Here is a 23012-nt window from a genome sequence, read left to right as displayed (position 1 = left end):
CTAACATTTGTTGAAGAGCTGGCAGGATGTCAGCCACTTTTCATGTCCTCTGCCATGTGATTTAGGCCTCACAATGATTCCGGGACATGGAGGTCTCAGTGCCTGAGCCCGGGGTCATGCAGCTGGTAGGTGGCAGAGCTGAGACTCAAACCCAGGCTTCTCTGATCCAGATGTTTGAATTTCTCATGCTTCAGCACTGCTGTGCTACCCTTCCTGCCAGAGAACCTTTGAGGCTTATTTGTCTCATCATTCATCCTCAGCTTTAGCAGTAGACATTTACGCTGGTGCACACAGCATCGCTGGCTTCCCATGAAAAGCAGGTTGATGGAAATGCTGATCTTGCTTTTTCACAGGTGACCATTTACCACTGGGACTTGCCGCAGGCACTCCAGGATGTCGGAGGCTGGGAGAATGAGACGATTGTACAGCGGTTTAAGGAGTATGCAGATGTGCTCTTCCAGAGGCTGGGGGACAAGGTGAAGTTTTGGATCACACTGAACGAGCCCTATGTCATTGCTAACCTGGGCTATGGCTATGGGACAGCAGCTCCAGGTAAAGGTCCCAGACCCCCCTTGTCAGCTCTTTGGAGTGTGGCATTCTCAGCACCACAAAGACATGAAATCCAGGTGGCCCTGGAGGAGGAGGCTACGAAAGCCCGAAGGCAGTGCTTCAGAATCCCCGCCTTCTGCTCAGGGCTGCCTGGCAGGCAGCAGAGCTTCCCTCTTCTGACACCACTTTTGCTGAACATGAACTTCACGTCTCAATACCTCCAAATGGCTTCATTGTTCTCTCTGTACGTCTGATCTGCCTCAGATAGGAAGCTGCCTGAGCTCAAGGGTGTGGACTAATCGATATAGGAAAGGACAATACATCAGACTGTACGGATCCACAGTGTTTTTTGCAACTCCCAAAATGCAAAAGTTTCCAATATATGATTTGGCTGACCTGGGCTTAACCTGACTTGAACCAATGTGAGGTGACATCCCATTTAGAGTGAACATTCAAAAGTTCTGCACAAGCAGCGCTCGTTTTGGCAGCACATATACTAAAATTGGAAAAGTTCAGCAGCAGACGTATTAATGCCCTTAATCATGGAGAGCTGTCCTGGGCCCTGCCGGGGTCATATGTAACTATGTTATATGCAGCTTATTACTTTTCCAAGACACAGAAACCTTTTAATTCCAAAATACATCAAACCCTGGGTTTTTTGTTTTTTTTTAATTGAAGTATATAGTTGATTTACAGTGCTGTGTTCCTAAGAGTTTTTAATAAGGAATTGTGGACCTGTCCTTGTCCCTTGGGAACCCTCCAATTTTCCTTTTCTTGAGTTCTGAGCCTTAGAGAGTAAATTTGTGTTCATTTATGTGATTCCTTGGGATTACACGTAAAAGCTGGAAAGAGCCACGGGGAGATCTGCTTCGACCCATTACCAGATGTATCTCCCATTGGTCCTTGGTTGACGCTTTGGTTTATCGTTCCTTCAGCATATAAGGCAGCCTCTCTCATAACATTTGCTCTCAAGGAATCTCTGTGTCAGCTGCTTCCATCAGCTATACTCTCCAACTCTTACTTTCACTGTGGGTCCCCACAGAGTGCCAGGATGTCACCTCCTGAGGCACACACTCTTCTGGGTACTTTGCCTGTGACATATGAGCCACTCTTTGGGCGAGGGGTACAGAAACCAACACCTATCAAGTGCCTTCTCTTTGCCAGACACAGTACTTCTGGGTGCTCTGCACACACAGTTTCATTTCCTTCTCCTAAGAACTCTCTATTGCTCATTTTGCAGAGGAAGGAACCGAAAGACTGAATTACTCACCCAAAGTTACCTGGCCAGCTTTAAGAAGTGGAGCCAGGATTTGAATTCCATTCTTCCTCAAGCCAAAATCTTCAGCCTTTCTCCCAAACACGAAGAGGCCATCTATAGGCAGAAAGTGATATTCTTGGCCACATTTATTCTTCACTGACATCTATGTGTATATTTCCAGGAATCTCCTCCAGGCCTGGCACTGGTCCCTACATTGTTGGCCACAACCTAATAAAGGCTCACGCTGAGGCCTGGCATCTGTACAACGATGTGTACCGCGCCCGTCAAGGTGGCATGATTTCCATCACCATCAGCAGTGACTGGGCTGAGCCTAGAGACCCCTCCAACCAGGCGGAGGTGGAGGCCGCCAGGAGATACGTTCAGGTCTGTTCTTCCTCTGGGCATTGTTCTTACTCTTGCTCTTTTCCCCTTCTGTCATGATCTAATGGAAACAGAATTAGATTGCGAAACAAAGATTTAGGATCTAGGCCCTGAGTTGCTATTACCTTATTTTGTGCCCTTGGGAAAATCATCTAAATTTTTTGTACTGTAGTCTTCTCATCTTTGAAATGTAGGTGACCTAACTACCTCATAGGTTTGCTGTGATGAAAGTTCTTTGAGGTTGAGTTTTCTTTCAAGTCTTAAAAAAATCATTTATACATATAGCTCTTACTGGATGCAACACTGGCTTGAAGCTAAATAACAAAGAAATTCTGCCTCTTCCATCTGTGGTTTGACTATAGGAGTTACTAGAACTGGGCTGCAATGTCACATTTCGCGTCTAGGTGTCACCATCTGATTTTACTTACTCTGCCTAAGAATTACCTTAAGTTGGGGGCTTTAGATTATGTGAAACTCATTAGCGCCCCTAATTTTCCATGAGCTTCACATAAGGACATGCATCTTTTGGTCATGGAATTTTGCTACTGGGAAGTGGAGGCACAAGTAAGCAGGTCCCAACAACATGGCCCACCCTTATTTCAGCCTGGGCCCCTGAAAGACGAGAGAGAGAGAGAATGGTGCTCTTCATGCCATAGCTTTTCCCTGGCTCCGGCTACTGTCTCTGAAGAGGTCTGAAGGCACCCTCTCCCATGTTTCAGCATCAGGAAAGAAAAGCAAGCTTCTCTCTCTCTCCAGATTGCTCCCTGCTTTTAAAGGCTCTGAGGAGGAGTCCGCAGACTGTGGCATTTCTGAAAGGACACCAACGGCCTTGGTTTGCCAAATTCTTCACAAAGAAACTTGACAAAGGTGGTCAAATTAAAAAGTGCAAACAAGAACTTAATGCCCCATTTGCTAGAAAGCTGGGGGAAAGCCTTGGAACAAAATTCATTCATTCCCTCATTCAGACTCACAGAACTGGTGAATTAGAGCAATAATTTGTTTTCTGAAATCAAGACAAACCTCAGGAAATGTTAGGCTGTAGTCTCATTATCACAGCTCGCCCGTGAACTGTGATCCTGCAGCTCAGGACTATGATACGCGCGTCCCCTAATAAAATCAGCTTCCACGGAAACAATTTCTTCACCTCAGAGTGAACTGAAGCTTCTTTTACCAGAGCGAGTGTGTTCCAAGCCTCATCTCTGACCGGGAATGGAAGGCTGTCCTCACCCCCCGTTTCAGGGAGTAGCCAGCAGGTGAGGGGAGCATGTCAAGATAGAAGAAGCCTCTCAGGACCCACAGCGTCATAGCACTTGGTTGCCATGTACACCCCCTAAGGGTAAGGATGGCCTGGACCTCATTCAAGAAAACAGACTGAAAAGTTCCTCACTTTGCGAGTCCAAAGCCCATGAAGAATCATCCTTAGCCTGGGCAACCAGCCTTGCACCTGGTTCCTCCCAGAAGGTTCTGGTGGGTCCTTAGGCATGAGGTCGGGGAAGGACCTGCTCTGTGGTGAGAGAGGGAATCAGGGCCTGGAGGCTTGGGGTCTCTCCCCCTCTTCTGCAGGACCCTCCTAAGGGCAGCCAGCCGCATCTGTCAAGTCCAGGGCCCATGCTCAAATCGGTTCACATCCCTCAAGCTACAGTGGGTGAGAACATCGCCCTGCCCACAGTGAGCTCCCAGTGGGGTGACAAGACCTGTGGGCATTTGAGCTGCAATATGGGAACAGCCGCAGAAGAGAGGCACGCTTCAGACTGGGTCGGGGAGAAAGGGCCCTGGGGTCAGCGACGCCTGAGCACGGAGCTGCGGTCTCCTGTGGGCCCGCCTGCTAATGCCGACACTGACTGTCTCCCCCTAACCCCACCCGCAGTTCATGGGAGGCTGGTTCGCACATCCGATTTTCAAGAATGGGGATTACCCCGAGGTGATGAAGACACGGGTTCGTGACAGGAGCTTGGCAGCAGGCCTCAACAAGTCTCGGTAGGTCCTGGCGCCACGCTCTCAGCCATGAGAGCTGGGAGGAAGTCTGCTCTGTGGTGCCCAACTGAGGCTCCGGGGGGGACGGCACAGGGATGAGAGCATGGCTGTTGGGGTCAGAGAGGCGTGTCTTAGGGTCAGAGAGGCGTGTCTTAGGCGTGCCTATCTGCGCTTCCTTGCTTGCCGGGAAGATCACACGTGAGTGTGTTAGGTGAAGCGCTTAGCCCAGGACCTGACATGGCTGTGACAGGCAGTTGAGACAAAAGGCAGTTGCCCTTATTATTCTTCTTCAGAATAGCCAGGAAATCCGTCCCCAGGGCACCTACTTCTTAGCGACCCACCACCTCACTCCAAGGACAAATTCCCCAGCTCATCCTATCCTAAGCTCATCACCTTAGGAGTGAATGTGAGTAGCAATGGGTGACTCTTAGCAGAGTGCTTTTTGTCCTTTGGCCAGTGGGTGGCAGTGGTTTGCACCGAGGCAGTCCTACTTCCGTCAAGGAAGTAACAGCAACATCAGCAACAGCTAACACGTATCCATCTTCTGTCGGCACTTTCACTCCTATTTAAAGATGAGTAAGCTGAAGCACAAAGATTATGGCAAGATCGCCCAGCTGTTCAGTGATGGAGCTGGGATTTGAAAGCAGGTTGTCTGACTGCAGGGCCCATGCTCAGTTTAAGAGTCGTCCAGCTGGGAATTAGAGGTGTGGTGTGGGGAAGGGGACGCAGTGCCCTGGCCTTCTGGGAACACACCCACAAGCTCCAAGGTAGCTCATGTGACCATAAGAAGACGGGGAGAGGGTAAAAGAATTCAAAAGTCAGGCATTCCTAACACAGCCTTTGAGTCTTATGCAGCCCACCTGTGAGGATGAAATAATCCATCCCGGCCCTTGCAATGCACGCCTGTGCTGGCCTGGTTAGGGCAAGTCCTGCTGAGCCAAAAGGTCTGATCTGTCAACCCTGGTCTCCAACAAATAAGCGAGTGCTCCAGTCCATTAACACAACCTTGCTGAGCACCTACTGTGTACCCAGGCCAGGGCCAGGCCCGGCAGGGTCCACACAAAGAGGGGGTTCCAAATATGGTTCCTCAAGTGCTGACACACTGGCTGGGAAGATCAATCCAAGGAATTCTATTCCCCAATTTCTTCATGCAAGGAAAACTCAGATGAGATCAGGGCAGGCTGGGTAGACCCAGGAGACTTCACGGACAAGACAGGACATCAGCTGAGCCTGGGCCTTGACAAGGAACAGCGTTTGGGAGAGCAGAGGCCCTTCCATCCAATGGGGAGGGCTGTGAGCACCGGCCTAGAGGTCTGAATGAGTGGGACACCTGCAGTTGGAATTCGGGAGACTTGGCCCAGTAGCGGTGGGAGGGCCGAGACCACATGGTGGCGGGCCTGGAGGCCAAGCACAGGGGCTCAGCCTTGATGCCACGGGACTTGAGGAGCCCCTGCTGGCTCCTGAGCGGGGAAGTAAAAGCATGGGCACGGGGGCTTCGTTTTGCCCCAGTATTTCAGAAACCCCAGGGAGGGAAGGTTCTTCCTCAGGTTAATGGTAGCAGAAAGGTCAAGGTGAGGCGTCAGGCACCTAAGCAGGGCATTCTCTAGGCAACCCTAAACCTGCAGCATGTAGTCAGGATTTGGCTGAGACGAACCTCTAAGTGTTGCACACAAGTGCATGTTGATCAAATAGTATAGAAAAGTCTCACTAAGAATACATGGAAAGAGGGCTTCCCTGGTGGCGCAGTGGTTGAGAATCTGCCTGCTAAAGCAGGGGACACGGGTTCGAGCTCTGGTCTGGGAAGATCCCACATGCCACGGAGCAGCTGGGCCCGTGAGCCACAACTACTGAGCCTGCGCGTCTGGAGCCTGTGCCCCGCAACGGGAGGGGCCGCGATAGTGAAAGGCCCGCGCACCGCGATGAAGAGCGGTCCCCGCACCGCGATGAAGAGTGGCCCCCACTTCCCGCAGCTAGAGAAAGCCCTCGCGCGAACCGAAGACCCAGCACAGCCAAAAATAAATAAATAAATAAAAATTTAAAAAGTAGCTATAAAAAAAAATTAAAAAAAAAAGAATACATGGAAAGAATGTTTACATGTGTATAACTGAGTCACTTTGCTGTATGGCAGAAATTGGCACTACACTGTACATCAACGATACTTCAATTTTAAAAAAAAGAATACAAGGAAAATGTTCCACCAGATGTTTAAAAAGAAAGTGCAGGCTTCCCTGGTGGTGCAGTTGTTAAGAATCCACCTGCCAATGCAGGGGACACGAGTTTGAGCCCTGGTCCGGGAAGATCCCACATGCCGTGGAGCAACTAAGCCCGTGTGCCACAACTACCAAAGCCCGCGCTCTAGACCCCGTGAGCCACAACTACTGAGCCCATGAGCCACAACTACTGAGCCTGCGAACCACAACTACTGAAGCCCGTGTGCCCAGAGCCCGTGCTCCGCAACAAGAGAAGCCACTGCAATGAGAAGCCCACGCACCACAACGAAGAGTAGCCCCCGCTGACCGCAACCAGAGAAAGCCCGCTTGCATTAATGAAGACCCAACACAGTCAAAAATAAACTAATAATGTTTTAAAAAGTGCAGTGAAATCACGTGAGCAGAAAAGTCCAAATCTCAAAAGTTCAATCAATTCAATTTGTAAAAGTATTTCCCCTACTAATGAGGATAAACTTTGGAGAAAAGTAGCACGCCTAAACAAACCACAGTAAAAACTTCCAACAGGAAGAGAGAGGGTCTTGCAACGACAGAGGGAGGCGAGGTCTGTGGTCTGGTAGGAGGAGGCTCAGGCGCTTTCAGCAGCAGCTAGGAGGGTCTCCCCTCGCTCCCGGCCAGCTGCCCATAGTCACCTCCAGGTACCTGAGTTTAGAGCCCTCCACCAACACCCCACAGCACATTCTCTTCCCAAACCCCACGTCCTTAACGGCCCTTTCCGTCCAGGCTCCCTGAGTTCACAGAGAGTGAGAAGAGGAGGATCAACGGCACCTATGACTTTTTTGGGTTCAATCACTACACCACTGTCCTGGCCTACGATTTCAACTATGCCTCTTGGATCTCTTCCTTCGATGCAGACAGGTAAGGAAGGGTGCCTGGAACAATCTTTGGAAAAGACAGCAAAGTGCCCCTCTTCTCTCACTTAGAGGCCTGTACAGCCTCTGAAACTGCCTCCTGATGCTGTGTATTCTGGGGTTTTTGCAAGATGAGCCCCATCTCCTGAGATACCTAAAAGAACCTCTATCAGTCGGATAGTAATTCAGGCTAGGGTTTCCAAGATGCTTTCCATTTAAAGCAGACAGGCTTAGAGTTTTTTAAAACATTAAAAAAAATTTTTTTTTTCTTTCTGTTTTCTTTTTTCATCAGATTTGTTTCACTTACCAGATGTTATTTCAGTCAAAATAACAAGCTTCTTTTTTCCTTTTGAGGGTAAAGGTTAAACTATTATTTCTGTATTACAAATAATATATGTTCACAGTAGAAACACTGGAAAGCAAGAATAGGAAATTCTTGAGTGTCATTTCAGAATTATATGTGTGTGTGTATGGGTGTACTACCTCTCTCTATATATATTTATATTATATAGTTTATATAGTATATACTTATACAGAAACGTTTATTACAAGAAAACCAGGATTATTATGTGTGCACACTGTTTTGTCCCTTTTCTGACAAGCATCTTTCCCCATCAGTAGCTGTGACTCTGTCCGGGTTCTTTCTTTGGAAACAAGCACTGACATCCCCACTGCATCCTGCAACCACCAGAGTCAGGCTTGCTAAGCAGGGCTGAGAGGCCTCCCTGCTGGTCCCCATTCACGCACCCACTCGACTCTTGCTGCCTCATGGGTCCTGGGACTGTCTCCTCAGGCACCTGTGCTCAAGCTTATGAAATGCCCCACCTGCAGTTCAGGTGAACAATAAATCCAGCTCCTGATAAAACGCAACAGTTTTTTTTCCTGAAGGATTTGGACGTTAAGAAATATCTAAATGGCTGTTCCTCATAATGAAATGCATGAGCTTCTGTGCCCCCCACCCCCCCAGAGCTCCCTCTGGCACAACCTGACGCCCTCTCCTTGCCCATCGCTGGAGAGAGAGGAAGGGTCTTGGGCACTTGAGGCAGGTCCCAGCATATCTACCCCATCATCACACGAATGGGGGCCCAAATACTGGTGCCTGTGGCTGTGCCTGTGGCCTGCAGGTGGCGTCAACCAGACGTAGGTGACTCAAGGGAGCCTCTTCTCTGAAGACATAGCACTCGCATCCCATGGGAGATTACGGTATGGGAAACTCAGAGCCCTTTCACATCTAGTGTGAGGTGTGGCCTGTTAACAGAGCCGTGGAGGGTTAGATCCATGAGTAAGACCATTCCTCTGTACAGGTAGAAAGCAGAACAGAGAGCGTAGGCGGCCTGTCCAAAGTTACACCAGCACTGACTGATGCCACTACAACTAGTGAAAAGAGAATCTGAGGCCATTTGACTCTTCTAGGTGTAGCTAAGACTCTCAAGTCTAGACAAAAATCTAGGTTTTTTTCTAGTGTAAATCCTGTTTTACGTTTTGTGCAGAGGGCCTCTTGGGATTTACAAATCGAGACCTAATCCTTAGCGTTTGAACTCGTAGGGGAGTTGCCTCCATCACAGATCGCTCTTGGCCAGACTCTGGCTCCTTCTGGCTGAAGATGACACCTTTTGGCTTCAGGAGGATCCTGAACTGGTTAAAGGAGGAGTACAACAACCCCCCGATCTACGTAACAGAAAATGGAGTGTCCCAGCGGGAAGAATCAGACCTCAACGACACTGCTAGGATCTACTACCTCCGCAGTTACATCAACGAGGCGCTCAAAGGTATGCCAGGCCCCCGCCCTTCTTCCACGTGCACCTTTCACTGCTGGAAACATATGCTAACGTCTGCAGTCAGGACAGTACTGCATCCACAAGCCCCAGATGAGAAAGACGAGGCTTCTAGCTCCCTTTGGGTTTAAGCCTTTGGGGCTGCACACTAAGATTCTTCCTTCCTAGATTTAAGCTCAGCAAGCAAACCCCGCTGCCTGATACAGCTAGACCCGAGTTCTTGGCCTGTCATTTGCTCTGCTTGATCCTCTGGTGTCAATGTCCCTGAACAGCAGTGCCCTCCTGAGGACAGTCTGGGCAGGGGCCAGGTGGAATGGGCTGGAGGGGTTGTCTGTATGATCTTTCGTTTCCCAAGCAAAAGTCTTTGAGGCCCTTAGCTCAGCAGAACAACTTGGGATGGGACTATGACACGGAAATGGTAAGTAATGCTGAGTAAAAGAAAATGAGCGATGCAGCAGCAAAAAGAAACGATCAGAAAATCTTATTCCAGATAAAATCTTTTCCAAGGGCCACTTTTCTACAGGGAAGAGCATTAACACTCCAAGGCTCTGTCCAAGACCAATAACCCACCATGTGAAGACAAGGAGGATTACAGATGACCCAGAAGGATTAATTTAGTCTACCCATGTTCCTGACTCCCATTCAGGGCTGAGCCTTTCTAGAAAATGCAGATGGCTCTGCAATAGCACCCATGGAGGACCAGCTAACGATTCCTGCACGCAAAGGGTGGGCAGCTCTCTTAAAGAGCTGAAAAAAGCTCACCTTGACCTGCACGCAGGAAGTGTAGGAGAGCTGCGGGCAGGCACGGCCTCAGTAGGCCTGATGGAAAGGGGTGTCTTAGAAGACCAGGGAAGCTCAGGCCGGGGCCTCTGTCTTTGGGCAGCTGTGCAGGATAAGGTGGACCTTCGAGGATACACGGTTTGGACCCTGATGGACAACTTTGAGTGGGCCACAGGCTTCGCAGAGAAGTTCGGTGTGCATTTCGTGAACTATACTGACACTTCTCTGCCAAGGATCCCCAAAGCGTCGGCCAAGTTCTACGCCTCCATAGTCCGGTGCAACGGCTTCCCTGACCCCGCTGCAGGGCCACACCCTTGTCTGCAGCAAGGTGAGACGTGACTCTGGGAGGGACAAAAGCCAGAGGGTGAGGGGCAAGGGGGCCTGTTTCTGTTTTCTTCTAGTTTACTACCCTCCTCTCTGCCTCTCCATCCCCTTCATTCAATCAACCAACATTTCTGTACTTTGAATGCTCCAGACATTCTTAGGATGGAACAAAGGAATTAGGGTTAAAGTTACATCGAGAAACTAGGCCCTGGTCTGGGAACAGCAGGTCTAGATTCTTGTCCCAGCCCTAGCACTAACTTGCCGTGCAACCTTAGGCAAGAAACTAGGCGAACGCTGGGCCGATGCAAGGATCAAACGCAGTGCCTGGCACAATGTTAAGGTGGCCAATGTTTGCTGAGTGACTGAAAAAGTATAAATTACTATACAAATTAAGAGATAATTATCCAGTAGAGATTATACTCTAATCACTGAGACGGATGCTTAAAAACTAAAACTACGTGACTTCCTTCAGAGGCTCATAACTCACTCAGTGAAAAGGATTCATACAGTCACCTCCGCAACGCGCTCACCCTGTAGCTTCTCTATTGCAAGGATCTGGCTCGGGCTTAATCTAGGTTAACATACATCTGATAACTCTGTCTGTACCGGTGCACACACTACCTTTGTTGTCTTCTCCTAGATGCTGAGCCCACCACCAGCCCCATGAGAGAAGAGGACGTTCAGTTCCTGGGGCTCAGGCTGGGTACAGCAGAGGCCCAGACAGCACTGTATGTACTCTTTGCTCTAATGCTGCTTGGAGTCTGTGGTGTGGCGTTTCTGTCCTACAAGTACTGTAAGCGCTCCAAGCAAAAGCAAACACAACCAGGCGAACAGGAATTGAGCCATAGTTCTTCATTCTGACCTACAAGTTACCACCTCCTCCAGTTCTGCAAAATAGGCCTAGTTTCTTTGAAGCCTTTGCCACCTACAGGACCACTGAGGATCTTATACTTTACCCATAACAGAGTTTGTAAAAGTCTCTGCACTATTAGATACTAATTAAACTTGAAGGATTTCAAGTCCCTGATTAAAATGGAAATATCTCCACCTTGCCCCAGGATCAGGAATTCACTTGGGCATTAGATGACCCTGCGAGTGGCTCTTGTGGAAATAAGTAGATACTGAACGCGTCTACTGGTTCTGTGAGCCACTGAACTGGGCTGTTTTAATTTTCAGAGATTTTAAAGGTGAAAACATTAGTAAGAACCACAGCAACCCTTTTCATAAAAAATCAACTGCAATGTCATCTCCTGCCCTCTCTCTTCAAGCTCCCTCCGACTCTTACCTTGTGTTTCTCAGAAACTAAAAAAGGTGCTATTAACTAACTGTGTCCTATCTATCTATCTTCTATGGGTGCTTCTCCTTGAGAAGGCAGGTTCCACAGAAGTTATGACTGTCCCCTTGTATAGCTTCACCACAGTAATCCTCTGCTGTTAGCTTCTGGAGGCTAGAGGGCCACATCTCAGTGTCCCTGGCAGGCACATTTTGGAGACAGGGCAGAGGAGACACACCTGCTGCATTTGTGTGCTCATTCACAAAACATATGCTGAGTAGCCCCTCGGATGTGCTAATCAGACAGTCACAGTATGGAACACTCAAACTTGTTTAGTCTATATATTCTTTCTTTCTAGATATCTGGGAGAATGTTTTTTTAAAAATAGAGCAGTTTTCAACTGGTTTTAAAAGGCCAATCACACTCGAAATTTTGCTTCTTGTAAGCGTTCCTTACCTGAATTGTATCTACAGAAAATTCCTATCAAAATGTTCCACTGCCGTGGGCCCCAACCTGACAGTCAGAATTGCGGGGCACAAGCTTTTTTCTCCTACCAATAGACAGAAAAAGTTTATCAGATGGGGTGAAGATGGTTCTAAAAGTGGTATCAGAGACATTCGTATAAGCTGTCAATTATACCTAAAGTCAATATAACTTTTTTTTTGGGGGGGGGGGGCGGGACATGAAAAAGAATAATATAAAGTTTCACATGAAACAAACTTGAGAAAAGATCCAGGATAAATATCTGGGGGGAAAAAGAATATAAAATATATTATAAAGCTAGTTATAAAAAGTAGTTTTGAAACAGATAGAATAGAAAGATCAACAAAGGAAAAGAGAGCCGAGACAGACCAGCCACGTGTGGGAACAGGGTGCGTGACAGAGGCGGCCTGCCAAATCGGGGGCGGGGGGCAGGTGGATGATGGACCACTCCATTAATGGAGGCGGCTCACAGGTTAGCTCTTGAGGATGTTAGCCACAGGCGTGGGGAAGGGAGCCACATCCCTTACTCGGATACAAGATGTAAATGTAAAAAAATGAAACCACGAGAATGCTAGAATAGATGGGGGAATTTTTTTTTAAATTACTTTCTGAAATGGGAAAAGTTATTTTGTAATCAAGACTTAAGACCCAGAGGCCATAAAGAAAAACGCTGATACAGGACCACATAAAAATTGTGCCAAGAAATTACCATCAACATACTCACCAAAAGATGAACAGGGAGAAGATATTTATAGCATATGCTAGACAAAGGGCTAACTTTCTTAATATACGTGAAATTGTTATAAATCAATAAGAAAAAGATGATAAACACAAAATGAAAGAAAACACAGGCAGTTCTCAGAAAATAAATCAAAATAACCAATAATATTAAAAGATGCTCACCTTCATTCATAATCAACACAATGCATATAAAATGCATACAATTTTTCATTTATCACGTTGACAAAGATGAAAAAGTATAATACAGTGCTGCCAAGGATCTGGGGAAATCAATATCCTCCTACCTGTTAGCTGCTGTAAATTCACAGAGCCTTTATAGGAGGCAATTCCCCAGCATTTTTTATAATCCAAACTGCAAACACCCTTTGACTCAGTGACGTTCAAGTATATTTCCACAGCTAAGAAGACACCTTCCCAAAGATGTTCACTGTAGCAATGTTTGTAACAGAAAAACAGACACAAGCACAAAAACTGTAATAACCAATGAACGCAACCAGAGAATGGGTAAGTTTATCAAGTGAAATGCTTTGCAGCCGTTAATAAGAATGAGGTAGCTATGTGTTGAATGGGGAAAGATCTTCAAGACTGTGTACGTAAAAAAGCAAGATGCAGAGTAGTATATATATAATATGATCCCATTTATTTAAAAAATAAAGATTACATATTTGCTTATGTATGCATAAAATTTTTCTGAAAACTACAAAAGAAACTGTTAATAGAGGTATAACTTCTGGGGACTAGAACTGGGGATAGGATACAAAGAGGAGGATGTCATTTTATAGCGTTCCATATGGTTTTGAATTTACCACGTACACTTTTTAAAATATAAAATTGAGGAAGGATCCTCTTACTCAAAGACTGTGAATCATTCTTTTATGTACGTTTCTCTAAGAATCTCTATTTGATTTTTTTTCAAGGCAAACTTGGTTTTTTATTCACATATTGCTATGTTTTTAAAGACGACAAACCTTTACTTAAATGGGATGCTTGCTGGAGATGTTTCTTTTTCAAGCTCACTTTTTAAATTATGGAAGTAATTTCATTACAGAAAATTGAGAAAACATATAAGGATGAAAAAAAGAACTAAAATTATATATAACCACTCTTACCACCATTAACGTTTGGTGCGTTTTCTTTTTTCTTTACATTATGTTAATACATAGTACTACCTCTATATAAAATGTGTTTATAAAGCTGAGATCATACTGTACTTACAGCTCTGTATCCTGCTTTTTTCCCCCGAACGCAGAACAGGTACTCAATAAATATGTTAAACTGAATTGTTGAATTAGTATTGTGCCATTTCTCCTCAGCAAAAGTTAATTCTGCAGAAGGCATTTAGTTGGTTTCTAATTCTGAAGTAAAATAAATAAAACTTAACACGTTTATACCTAAATTTTGCCTGCATTTATGGTCATTCCTTTGAAAAACTTATTAGATCAAAGAGCATGAAATATTTAAGGTTTCTGACAATGTTTTTCAGAAAGATTATCCCAGTTTTCATTCCTACCAACAACATACCTGGTCTCACTGTTTCCTTGCCAACACTATTACCATTTTTTAAAGTCACTGTTACTTCATAGGTGAAAAACGAAGTTTGCTCTGGGAAAATTTCTTCCTCCCATTACAAAATAAAGTCAGAGTCCTTCTATTCCAATCTAAACACAAAAGGTTAGAAGAGGAACAGTCAAACTTACTCCCTTTTTCAAACATTCTTAGTGTCTCCACCACCATAAACATACAGTAGCATGTTAGTCAGATTAAGAACCTAAAATTCTTAAGAATAACCAAATGAGCAAAAGGCAGATCTTAATTCCCTACTTCTTGTCCTACAATACAGGCACTTCAGTTCTTTGAAGAGTGATTATCATTACTGAGAGCAAAACTTCAGTATAAAGGTGACAGAGAACTAGTTGTAGACCAGCAGTTGTTTTGTCCGATGGGAACAAAGACCATAACATTATGCAAACAAAGCGATGCCTCCCTGACTTAGGAGAGACAGTAACATAGCATCGGTGTGTGTCAGAAAATTTCTTCCTGCAGTGATATTTAAGATAAGGTGGTCACCTCCTTTCCTGGGATAGTTCCAGGGCAGTACAGGGGGGTGGGGGGGTATCAGAGACACATGACCTCCACAGAGCCCTGTGCAACAAAAAGATGCTAGGATAACAAAACTTAAAGCAAAGATAAGATCATTCTGATTTTTGGAAAAGATTTTTTTATTCAGTGTTTAAGTAAGATTAAAAACTACAAGATTTTGCTTGCAGCTGATGAGCAAGAAGAGAAAAGTTAAACCCAAATTATCATCTGATTGGCTAGTTAAAATGCTCTGACTCAAAATCAAATTATTCAGTGACATACCAGTTACTCTGTGTGGGCTCAGGAGTTTTGGAGCAAAACAGCCCTAAACAAAACATATCATCTGAGAGCACAGGGCTAATGGGCATATGAAATACTAAACAAGAAAGCTGATAAAGGGAGGCTGTCGCAGACCTTTTGTTATTTTAGGCTTCTAGCAGTTGGTTACCATATACAAGGACCTAGCAGCCAGTTATTTTATCTCTTGACTTGTCTGAGGTTAAACAACTTTAACCCACTAAGCAGGAATAAAGAGACACTTTGTAGATGAGTTGGAAAACATAAAGCAGTCCCACTTCTCCAGCAGAATTTTAGTTCAATTAAATCATAAGAGAAACAATGATTACTGCACATATTGTACTTGTCACACTACATCTGCTGAGTAGAATTTCCATTCCAAGTGTTGTTTTCATCTTCACCATCGTCTTGAGTCCTCAATCTGTATATCTTGCCCTCCTTTTTAAAGTCTTCCCCCCGTTTCTCCAGCACTCTTTTTCTGACTGGTTCCCTGATATAACAAAAGAGGGAGGAAAGAAGATGATGATATAAAATGAAAACAGCAGTAATACAAAGCCATTTCCTTTAAACTGCCATTAGTATTAAGGAAAGTTTAAGGAAAGTCCATGGAGATCATTATATCTACTAACGCAGTACTAGACTTTACACATTTTTGGCGGGGTAACTTCATCTGTTCTCTAAGCCAAACTAGTCACATCATGTTGTCCATGTATTTCTTGGTGACTCACTAAGTTTTAGAAGACTGGGACCACTTGCCAACTAAATCTTTCCTTTATTATTTATGCAAGCTGATGTATCTACTAAAATATTTATTTATAACTTACACAACACCCTAGAGGCTATCCCAAACTCCATTCATACAGAAATGGTCAGTTAGCAATTTTCAATTCTTTCAGAATCTTTAAGAGTGATTTATTTCTGCATGGACAATTTAGAACAGTTCTTCATCTGAAAATGGAAAGGAAACAGGTGAAATTTATGCTAATACATTCTCCAACACTAGAGGGGAAGGGAGAGAGAAAAACAAAAGCCAGTAGTGGAACACGAAGCTTCACCTGCTCGGATATACATTCATCCCTTCCTTTGCCCCAACCCAAGACCTTTTTCCTTACCTGAAATAAATTTTTGAAACCCACACAGCAAGCTCTTCTATATGACAGTAATTCAGGATGAAATGCTTCCATTCATTGCTCAGTAAGAGCTCTGAAATTCAGACCTGACAAGACCTAGTTTGAATGCTGTTCTAAAACTAGAGAACAATTTCTGTCCCCACTTGAGTAATGTACTTGTCTTCCTGCTTAATAGTTAAGAAAGAAATAAAGATAACAGCTGCATCAGCCCAGTCACAATATTAACACAAATTGTCATCTAGAGAGTCAATAGGACACAAGATTAGGGATCTCCTTTCAGCAGACAAATGCAAGGATTTTCATTACTTACCACATATGATTGGTGTGAGGATTTGCTATTAATGACCCAATAAAGTATTGAACAGTACTAGGTATATATTGTAATAAATTGTGCTATTAATTATTAGAAGGGGGTATAATCTCGAATTCTAAGAAAATACTTCCTGTAAACCTCTTTCAAATATGTAGAATTTTAACAGAGGTATGAGCTAAGATCATTAGTGTTGTCTATCAGTATTACCATTCAAACCTTGGCCATCTCCAACAAAAGTTAAGGCCTCTTGGTTAAGGAACTAGTCCAAAATAACTCTCTGAAGAGTTATTTCATTTTCAAGTGAACATCCAGTTTGGTCCTTCTCTTACTGACCCAGAGGAGGCAGTTAAATTATCTACAGCACAATGATTCCTCTAAAGTAATCATGCAAGATGACTGTGAGAAATTAATTATCTTGTCAGACAAAACGTGGGTAACAAGAAAAGATATTACTGTTTAGACCTGAAAAAAATATGCCTTTTGTTATGGGATAAAGAGAATTCAATAAATGAAATAATAAAATCAGTAGCAGTGAAGTTGCTTTCCATGGAATAGGTTTTAGAAAGATGGCTGAGAAAACGCAGGTATTGAGCTTCCCAGAACATGTTGGGTTTTCCCCCTTATACAGAGAAAAGGCAAAGTATCCATAACAAAATTTTTCATTTTGAATAAGGCATTGGGCATTACGAACATATTTTGAAAATGGGGAAAATACAAACAAATACCTTTTTTCTGAGTTGCTGGACGATGCAAGGTTTGAGGATTCCAGTGATCCTGCTCTCACCGAGGTCTGTGCAGGAGGAGGATGACTAAATAAGAAGTTGCTGATCAATCTCCAGATGGCAAGGAATGGGTAAAGTACTGTCCCCAAGAATGTCCAAAAGTCGCCACTGGAAGAATGTACCATGGATGTAGTTGGTCTTCCTGCCTAAAAATTAAGAAAGAAACCTAGATAAAGACTACATCAGCCCAACCACATCATACTCAAGGTTCTAGATAAACTTTTTTACCTGGAAAAGTCCTGTGGATTTTAGTTTACTGCAAGAAGGTAAAATTGCCATCTTTTGCTGTTTTTCAAGTGTATAAACTTCTAGGAACTCCTGGAGCTCTTTTTCTTTAAAGGAGTAATCACAACACAGAAACTAGAAAGTAGTTTCTCAGTGACATGAACCAATTATTTTGAAGAGAACTAAACTTTTGTAATGAAATTAACAATTTTGATTTTAAAAGTCTTTCTTAATGATTTTTAAAAAGGGAAAGGTTTCAGATCTCAATGAATACAATTAATCCTGATTACTGGAGGACTGTTTTAGGTGTGGGGCTATAGTTCAGATCTGGGTAAACTACAGTAGTCCCCCCGCTTACCTGCAGGGGATACTTTCCAAGACCCCCAGTGGATGGCTGAAACCATGGATAGTACCAAACCCTACATATACTATGTTTTTCCCTATACATGCATACCTGTGATAAAGTTTAATTTATAAATTAGGCACACTAAGGGACTAGCAAAATTGCCAGCATCATCAGTCTTGAGCTTTGGAGCCATTATTAAGTAAAATTAGGGTTCCTTCAACACAAGCACTGCAATATTTTGACAGCCTATCCGATAACCAAGAGGGCCAGAAAGCGACTAATGAGCAGGTAACGTATAGAGCATGGATACACTGGACAAAGGGATGATTCATGTTCCAGATGGGACAACACACCATTTCATCACACTACTCACAACGGCCCGCAATTTAAAACTTATGAATTGTTTATTTCTGGAATTTTCCATGTAATGTTTTGAAAGTGCAGTTGGCCACGAGTAACTGAAAGCATGGAAGGAGAAACTGTGGGTTAGGGGGCACTACCATATACTAACCAAGATATGGAAGACCCAAGCTCTCATCCCAGCTCTGGCACTTAAGGTGGCACCTTGGCAAAATTATTTAAGGTTCTGAGCCTTTTTTTTAATCAGAGATTAAAATATTGTTACGATCAGATGGGATTAATATGTTTAAAAATGAATGTTATTTTTAGATTAAAATGTTTTTTAAAAAATTGGTAAACAGTACTCATATACTCATACATAAATAAATGACACCAAGTCAGTAGATTAGGCAGATATTCTACATTTCTTTTCCTCTCCTACTGGTCGTTTTTTGTACATGAAAATAGGTGAGGGAAAAAGTTGAAAATTTATATTGTGTCTCACTAGCAATACAAATATAAAGCCCAGGATAATAGAACAATAAATTGATCTAACATTTTTTGATAATTTGGATTTTAATTACCCACCGTACACTTTTCACCTTCCCTTCCTCTAATTGTAAGAAGAGATCAAGAGCAGAACAAACAGGACTATAGGAAGAGAAAGAATACATATGCGTATACATACTGGCAACAGGACCACTGAAGCACTTGGGGCAAGTTCCAAATCCAGTAATTTCTTTTTATAATCTTCTTTGGTAAATTCCCTCCTGGGAAACATTGTTGCTAATGAAAAATTACCGTAAGTGTTGCCAACAGTCTGTAACATAACAATAAGTTTTAAAACCTTACAGTGGAGCCTTTTTAAAGTAAGATATTACAAACTCATATGCATCCAAAATGACTGCTTTAATTTTAAAAGTTCACTTAAATGTAAAATCAAAAGACATTTATAAAAACTTTGTGCTTCAAAAAATAGCTGAAGGCTATCAAATCCAAATAGTACTTAAAAGCTTTTAAAGCTCAAAAAATGACCATGAAATAGCAAGAATATGTTTCCTAAGACTATATAAATACACTGAATAAAAATGAACAATTATATATCTTAAGTATGACTGCAGTTTGCAATTAGAGTTTTCACTGTCCTTTGGCAAACTTACATTAATATCTCACAAATACCCATTTGGATTGTAGGTATTTTGTATTAAAAATCTGGAATAGACCAGAATTTCCCTCATATTATACATATGATAGGAGTTTTTGCCTCCTCCTTGTCTCAGAGAGTAAATGGTCCATAATCAACCCATACTACACACATAATCCCAGGTCCAGGAATTTACAGTGGGCAAGCATCACAGTCACTTTCACAATGTTAAATCACCTATACTTATAAAATCTTCCAAAGGAAGAGTCTAATTTCTGTTTTTTGTAATTTTTTACTCTAGGTCATACTACCTCTCACTGTTCTCACTCAACATAAGGTCACAAAATTAGGTCACTGTACTGAGATGAAGTTCTAATAGGACTGATGCAATTAAAGATCTTTCTTTTTAACTCATGTGATTCACTCTTCACTTACCTGTGGCAGAAGCACCCCATTTGGGGAGGCCCCAAGTGGGGCTCCAAGGCAAAAGAAGGATGAAAGAGGCTATCTGGAGTTGATTCTACTATAAAGCTTGGGGAAAAGGGTTATTAAAATAACTTTTTATACTGTCTAGCCAAGCTCACCAGTGGAAGAAGGCATATAACTTTTTAGGCATCCTTTTCTTGGGACCTATAAGTGAGATGGCAGACTAAATGCAGAAGAGGTCTAGCAGAAAAGACTGAATCCTAATTTTAATCTTGAAGTGATACATAAAACAAACACCGGTACGTATAACAAGCCTAGATCCTAAAGGACATCTGATGCCTCATTTTGAAAAAGTAATCAATGAGAGTACAAAAACTAACTAAAAGTACTAAAAGTACTCATATCTTCTCTTCTAAGATGTCAATTTCACAACCATTCAGATCTTGAATAAGGCCATGTTCTGGAAGTAAATTCCTGAAGAAGATACTTGTTGCCAAATAAAGATTATTGATCTTTAGGTTTGACCAACTGGCAGATGGTGGGAAAACTGCCAGCCCCAAAGCATTCTAAGCAACTTGCAGAAAATTCAGAGAGAGGACTAAGAAAAAATGCATCTTTTACAGAGGACAACTCCTTCAGATTAGACTTTTGGAAAATCACTTGCTTTTCATTCCTCCAACTGAATGTACTAAGCACTGAGAAAAGTTTCCAGAGTCTATTTTACAATAGCAGCAAATTCGTCTTTTTACAGAACAAGCAGATGTGCTGTTCCCATATGGCACTCATACATGACGGAAGCTCCACAACATCCCACAGGCATCTTGTGCCTCCCTCCTGGGGATAAGTCATGACTTATTCATACTCTTCAAATCCTGCCTGGAAAACTTCCCCTCCTACATTCTAATAACCCATTCACCTACCTTCATTACAACTCAAGACATAAATTTACCTGTGCAGCAAACTGCCTTGCTTCTTCTAGAGGAGCATCAGAAGGGAACTGATTTGTAAAGGAAGAACCATCAGGAAGACGGAATTGAATTCTCGCAACACTGCTATGAGAAAATGAAAATTTAACTCAGCATCTTTACTTATACACCTTCTCAAATGATATCATTAAAACTAAGAGAGGGCTTCCCTGGTGGCGCAGTGGTTGAGAATCTGCCTGCCAATGCAGGCGACACGGGTTCGAGCCCTGGTCTGGGAAGATCCCACATGCCGCGGAGCGACTGGGCCCGTGAGCCACAATTACTGAGCCTGCGTGTCTGGAGCCTGTGCTCCGCAGCAAGAGAGGCCGCGATAGCGAGAGGCCCGCGCACCGCGATGAAGAGTGGCCCCCGCTTGCCACAACTGGAGAAAGCCCTCGCACAGAAACGAAGATCCAACACAGCCATAAATAAATAAAAAAAAAAAAAAAAAAAAATTTAAAAAAAAAAAACAAAAAACTAAGAGAAAATGGAAGTGGAAATGTGTAATGAAAACAGGTTTTTATGGAGAGTTGGGGAGGGAGGATTGGAGGAAGGTGGTCAAAAGGTATAAAATTCCAATTTAAGGTAAGTAAGTAACTAGGAATGTAACGTACAAGACGACTATAGCTAACACTGCTGTTATGGTATATAGGAAAGCTGTTGAGAGTAAATCCTAAGAATTCTCATCGTAAGGAAAGAGGTTTTTTAATTGTATCTCCATTTAGCCCGTGAACAACAGGGGTCTGAGCTGCACGGGTCCATGTAGAGGTGGATTTTTTGCAATAAACACATACTACAGCACTGCACTATCCACGGCTGATTGAATCCATGGATGCAGAACCGTGGACATGGAGGGCCAACTTTGAAGTCATACACGGAATTCTGACTACGCGGGGGTGGCACGCCAACTGCAACCCCACACTGTCCAAGAGCCAACTGTGTATGAGAAGATGGATGTTAGCTGAACGCGCGTGGTAATCGTTTCAAAATATATGTAAATCAAACCATCAGGCTGTATTCCTTAAACTTACAGAGAAATGTATGTCCAATATTTCTCCAATTAGAGAACATAAAAAGAAAATTGGTTCTTTTCACAGTCAAACCTCATTTATTACTTTTAACAACAGCTTTTTTGAGATAAAATTCACCCTTTAAAATGTACAATTCAGTGGCTTTTAATACAGTCAGAGCTGTGCAACCATCACTGCTATCCAATTCCAGAACATCCCATCACCCGAAAAAGAAACCAAGCCCTTTAGCAGTCAGTCCCTGCTCCGCCCTCTCCCTTTCCCTGGCAACCACTCATCTACTTTCTGTCTTTGTGGATTTGTCTGTTTCTGGCACTTCCTATAACGGAATCATAAGATGTGTGACTTCTTGGTAAATGGCTTTTTTCATGTAGCATTATGTTTTCCAGGTTCATCCAAGTTGTAGCAAGTGTCAGTACTTCCTTCCTTTTTATTGCTGAAAAATATTCCATCATATGCTATATACTATATTTTGTTTATCCCCGCTTCAGTTGATGGACATTTTGGTTCTTAGCACATTTTGGCTATTATGAAGAACGCTGCTATGAATATTCATGTACAGGTTTCTGTGTGGACATCGTTTTCAACTCTCTTGGATATATACTTAAGAGTAGAATTGTTTAGCATTTTGAGGAACTGCCAAGTTGTTTTTCCAAAGCGGTTGTACCATTTTATAATCCCATCAGCAATGTAGGAAGGTTCCAAATTCTCCACATCCTTGCCAAGACTTGGCGGTTACTTACTTACGTTACTTATTTTTTTTCGGCCATGAGGCATTCAGGGTCTTAGTTCCCTGACCAGGGATGGAACCTGTGCCCCCTACATTGGGAGCGTGGAGTCCCAATCACTGAACCGCCAGGGAAGTCCTGGTGGTCACTTTAAATTTAGGCTTCCTAGAAGGTGTGGTTTTGACTTGATTTTCCTAATGACTAATAATGTGGAGCATCTTTTCATGTGCTTATTAATCATTTGTATATCTTCTCCGAAAAAATATCTATTCAAATTCTTTCCCCATATTTAAATTGGGTTGTTTGCTTCTTTGTTGTTGACTTCCTTTTATATTCCAGTTACAAGTCCGTTATCAGATATATGGTTTGCAAGTATTTTCTCCAATTTTTTTTTTTTTTTTGGCCACACTGTGTGGCATGCAGGATCTTAGTTCCCTGACCAGGGATCAAACCCGTGCCCCCTGCAGTGGAAGTGCGGAGTCTTAACCACTGGACCGCCAGGGAAGTCCCTCCAATTTTGTGGGTTGTCTTTTCACTATCCTGATGATATCCTTCGAAGCATAAAAGTTTTTAATTTCGATGAAGTCCAGCTT

At 43.2% G+C, this 23012-nt stretch overlaps 2 protein-coding genes across 5 annotated transcripts in view; one reads left to right on the top strand and one right to left on the bottom strand.

Annotated features, from left to right (window-relative positions):
- LCT (lactase) overlaps positions 1 to 15172 on the top strand; it is a 54889-nt gene extending 39717 nt beyond the window's left edge. For both annotated transcript variants that reach the window (XM_036857244.1, XM_036857243.1), the window contains exons 11-17: positions 354 to 552; positions 1989 to 2191; positions 4056 to 4165; positions 7114 to 7248; positions 8787 to 9010; positions 9900 to 10124; positions 10761 to 15172. In XM_036857244.1, coding sequence (XP_036713139.1) covers positions 354 to 552; positions 1989 to 2191; positions 4056 to 4165; positions 7114 to 7248; positions 8787 to 9010; positions 9900 to 10124; positions 10761 to 10981 — 1317 coding nt within the window. In that variant the 3' untranslated portion in view covers positions 10982 to 15172. The remainder of the gene's footprint in view (positions 1 to 353; positions 553 to 1988; positions 2192 to 4055; positions 4166 to 7113; positions 7249 to 8786; positions 9011 to 9899; positions 10125 to 10760) is intronic.
- The window catches only part of UBXN4 (UBX domain protein 4), a 34009-nt gene continuing 24235 nt past the window's right edge, over positions 13239 to 23012 (bottom strand). The window contains exons 10-13 of one of the 3 annotated variants that reach the window (XM_036857245.1): positions 20648 to 20750; positions 18817 to 18948; positions 17162 to 17364; positions 13239 to 15483 (exon numbers count right to left, since the gene is read on the bottom strand). In XM_036857245.1, coding sequence (XP_036713140.1) covers positions 15345 to 15483; positions 17162 to 17364; positions 18817 to 18948; positions 20648 to 20750 — 577 coding nt within the window. In that variant the 3' untranslated portion in view covers positions 13239 to 15344. The remainder of the gene's footprint in view (positions 15484 to 17161; positions 17365 to 18816; positions 18949 to 20647; positions 20751 to 23012) is intronic. The other 2 variants (XM_036857246.1, XM_036857247.1) reach the window with 2 other exon arrangements.

The sequence above is a fragment of the Balaenoptera musculus genome, chromosome 7 (genome assembly GCF_009873245.2).
Source record: "Balaenoptera musculus isolate JJ_BM4_2016_0621 chromosome 7, mBalMus1.pri.v3, whole genome shotgun sequence".
Lineage (NCBI taxonomy): Eukaryota > Metazoa > Chordata > Mammalia > Artiodactyla > Balaenopteridae > Balaenoptera > Balaenoptera musculus.
The sequence above is the reverse complement of the archived record's forward strand: the minus strand, read 5'-3'. Positions and strand labels throughout refer to the sequence as shown.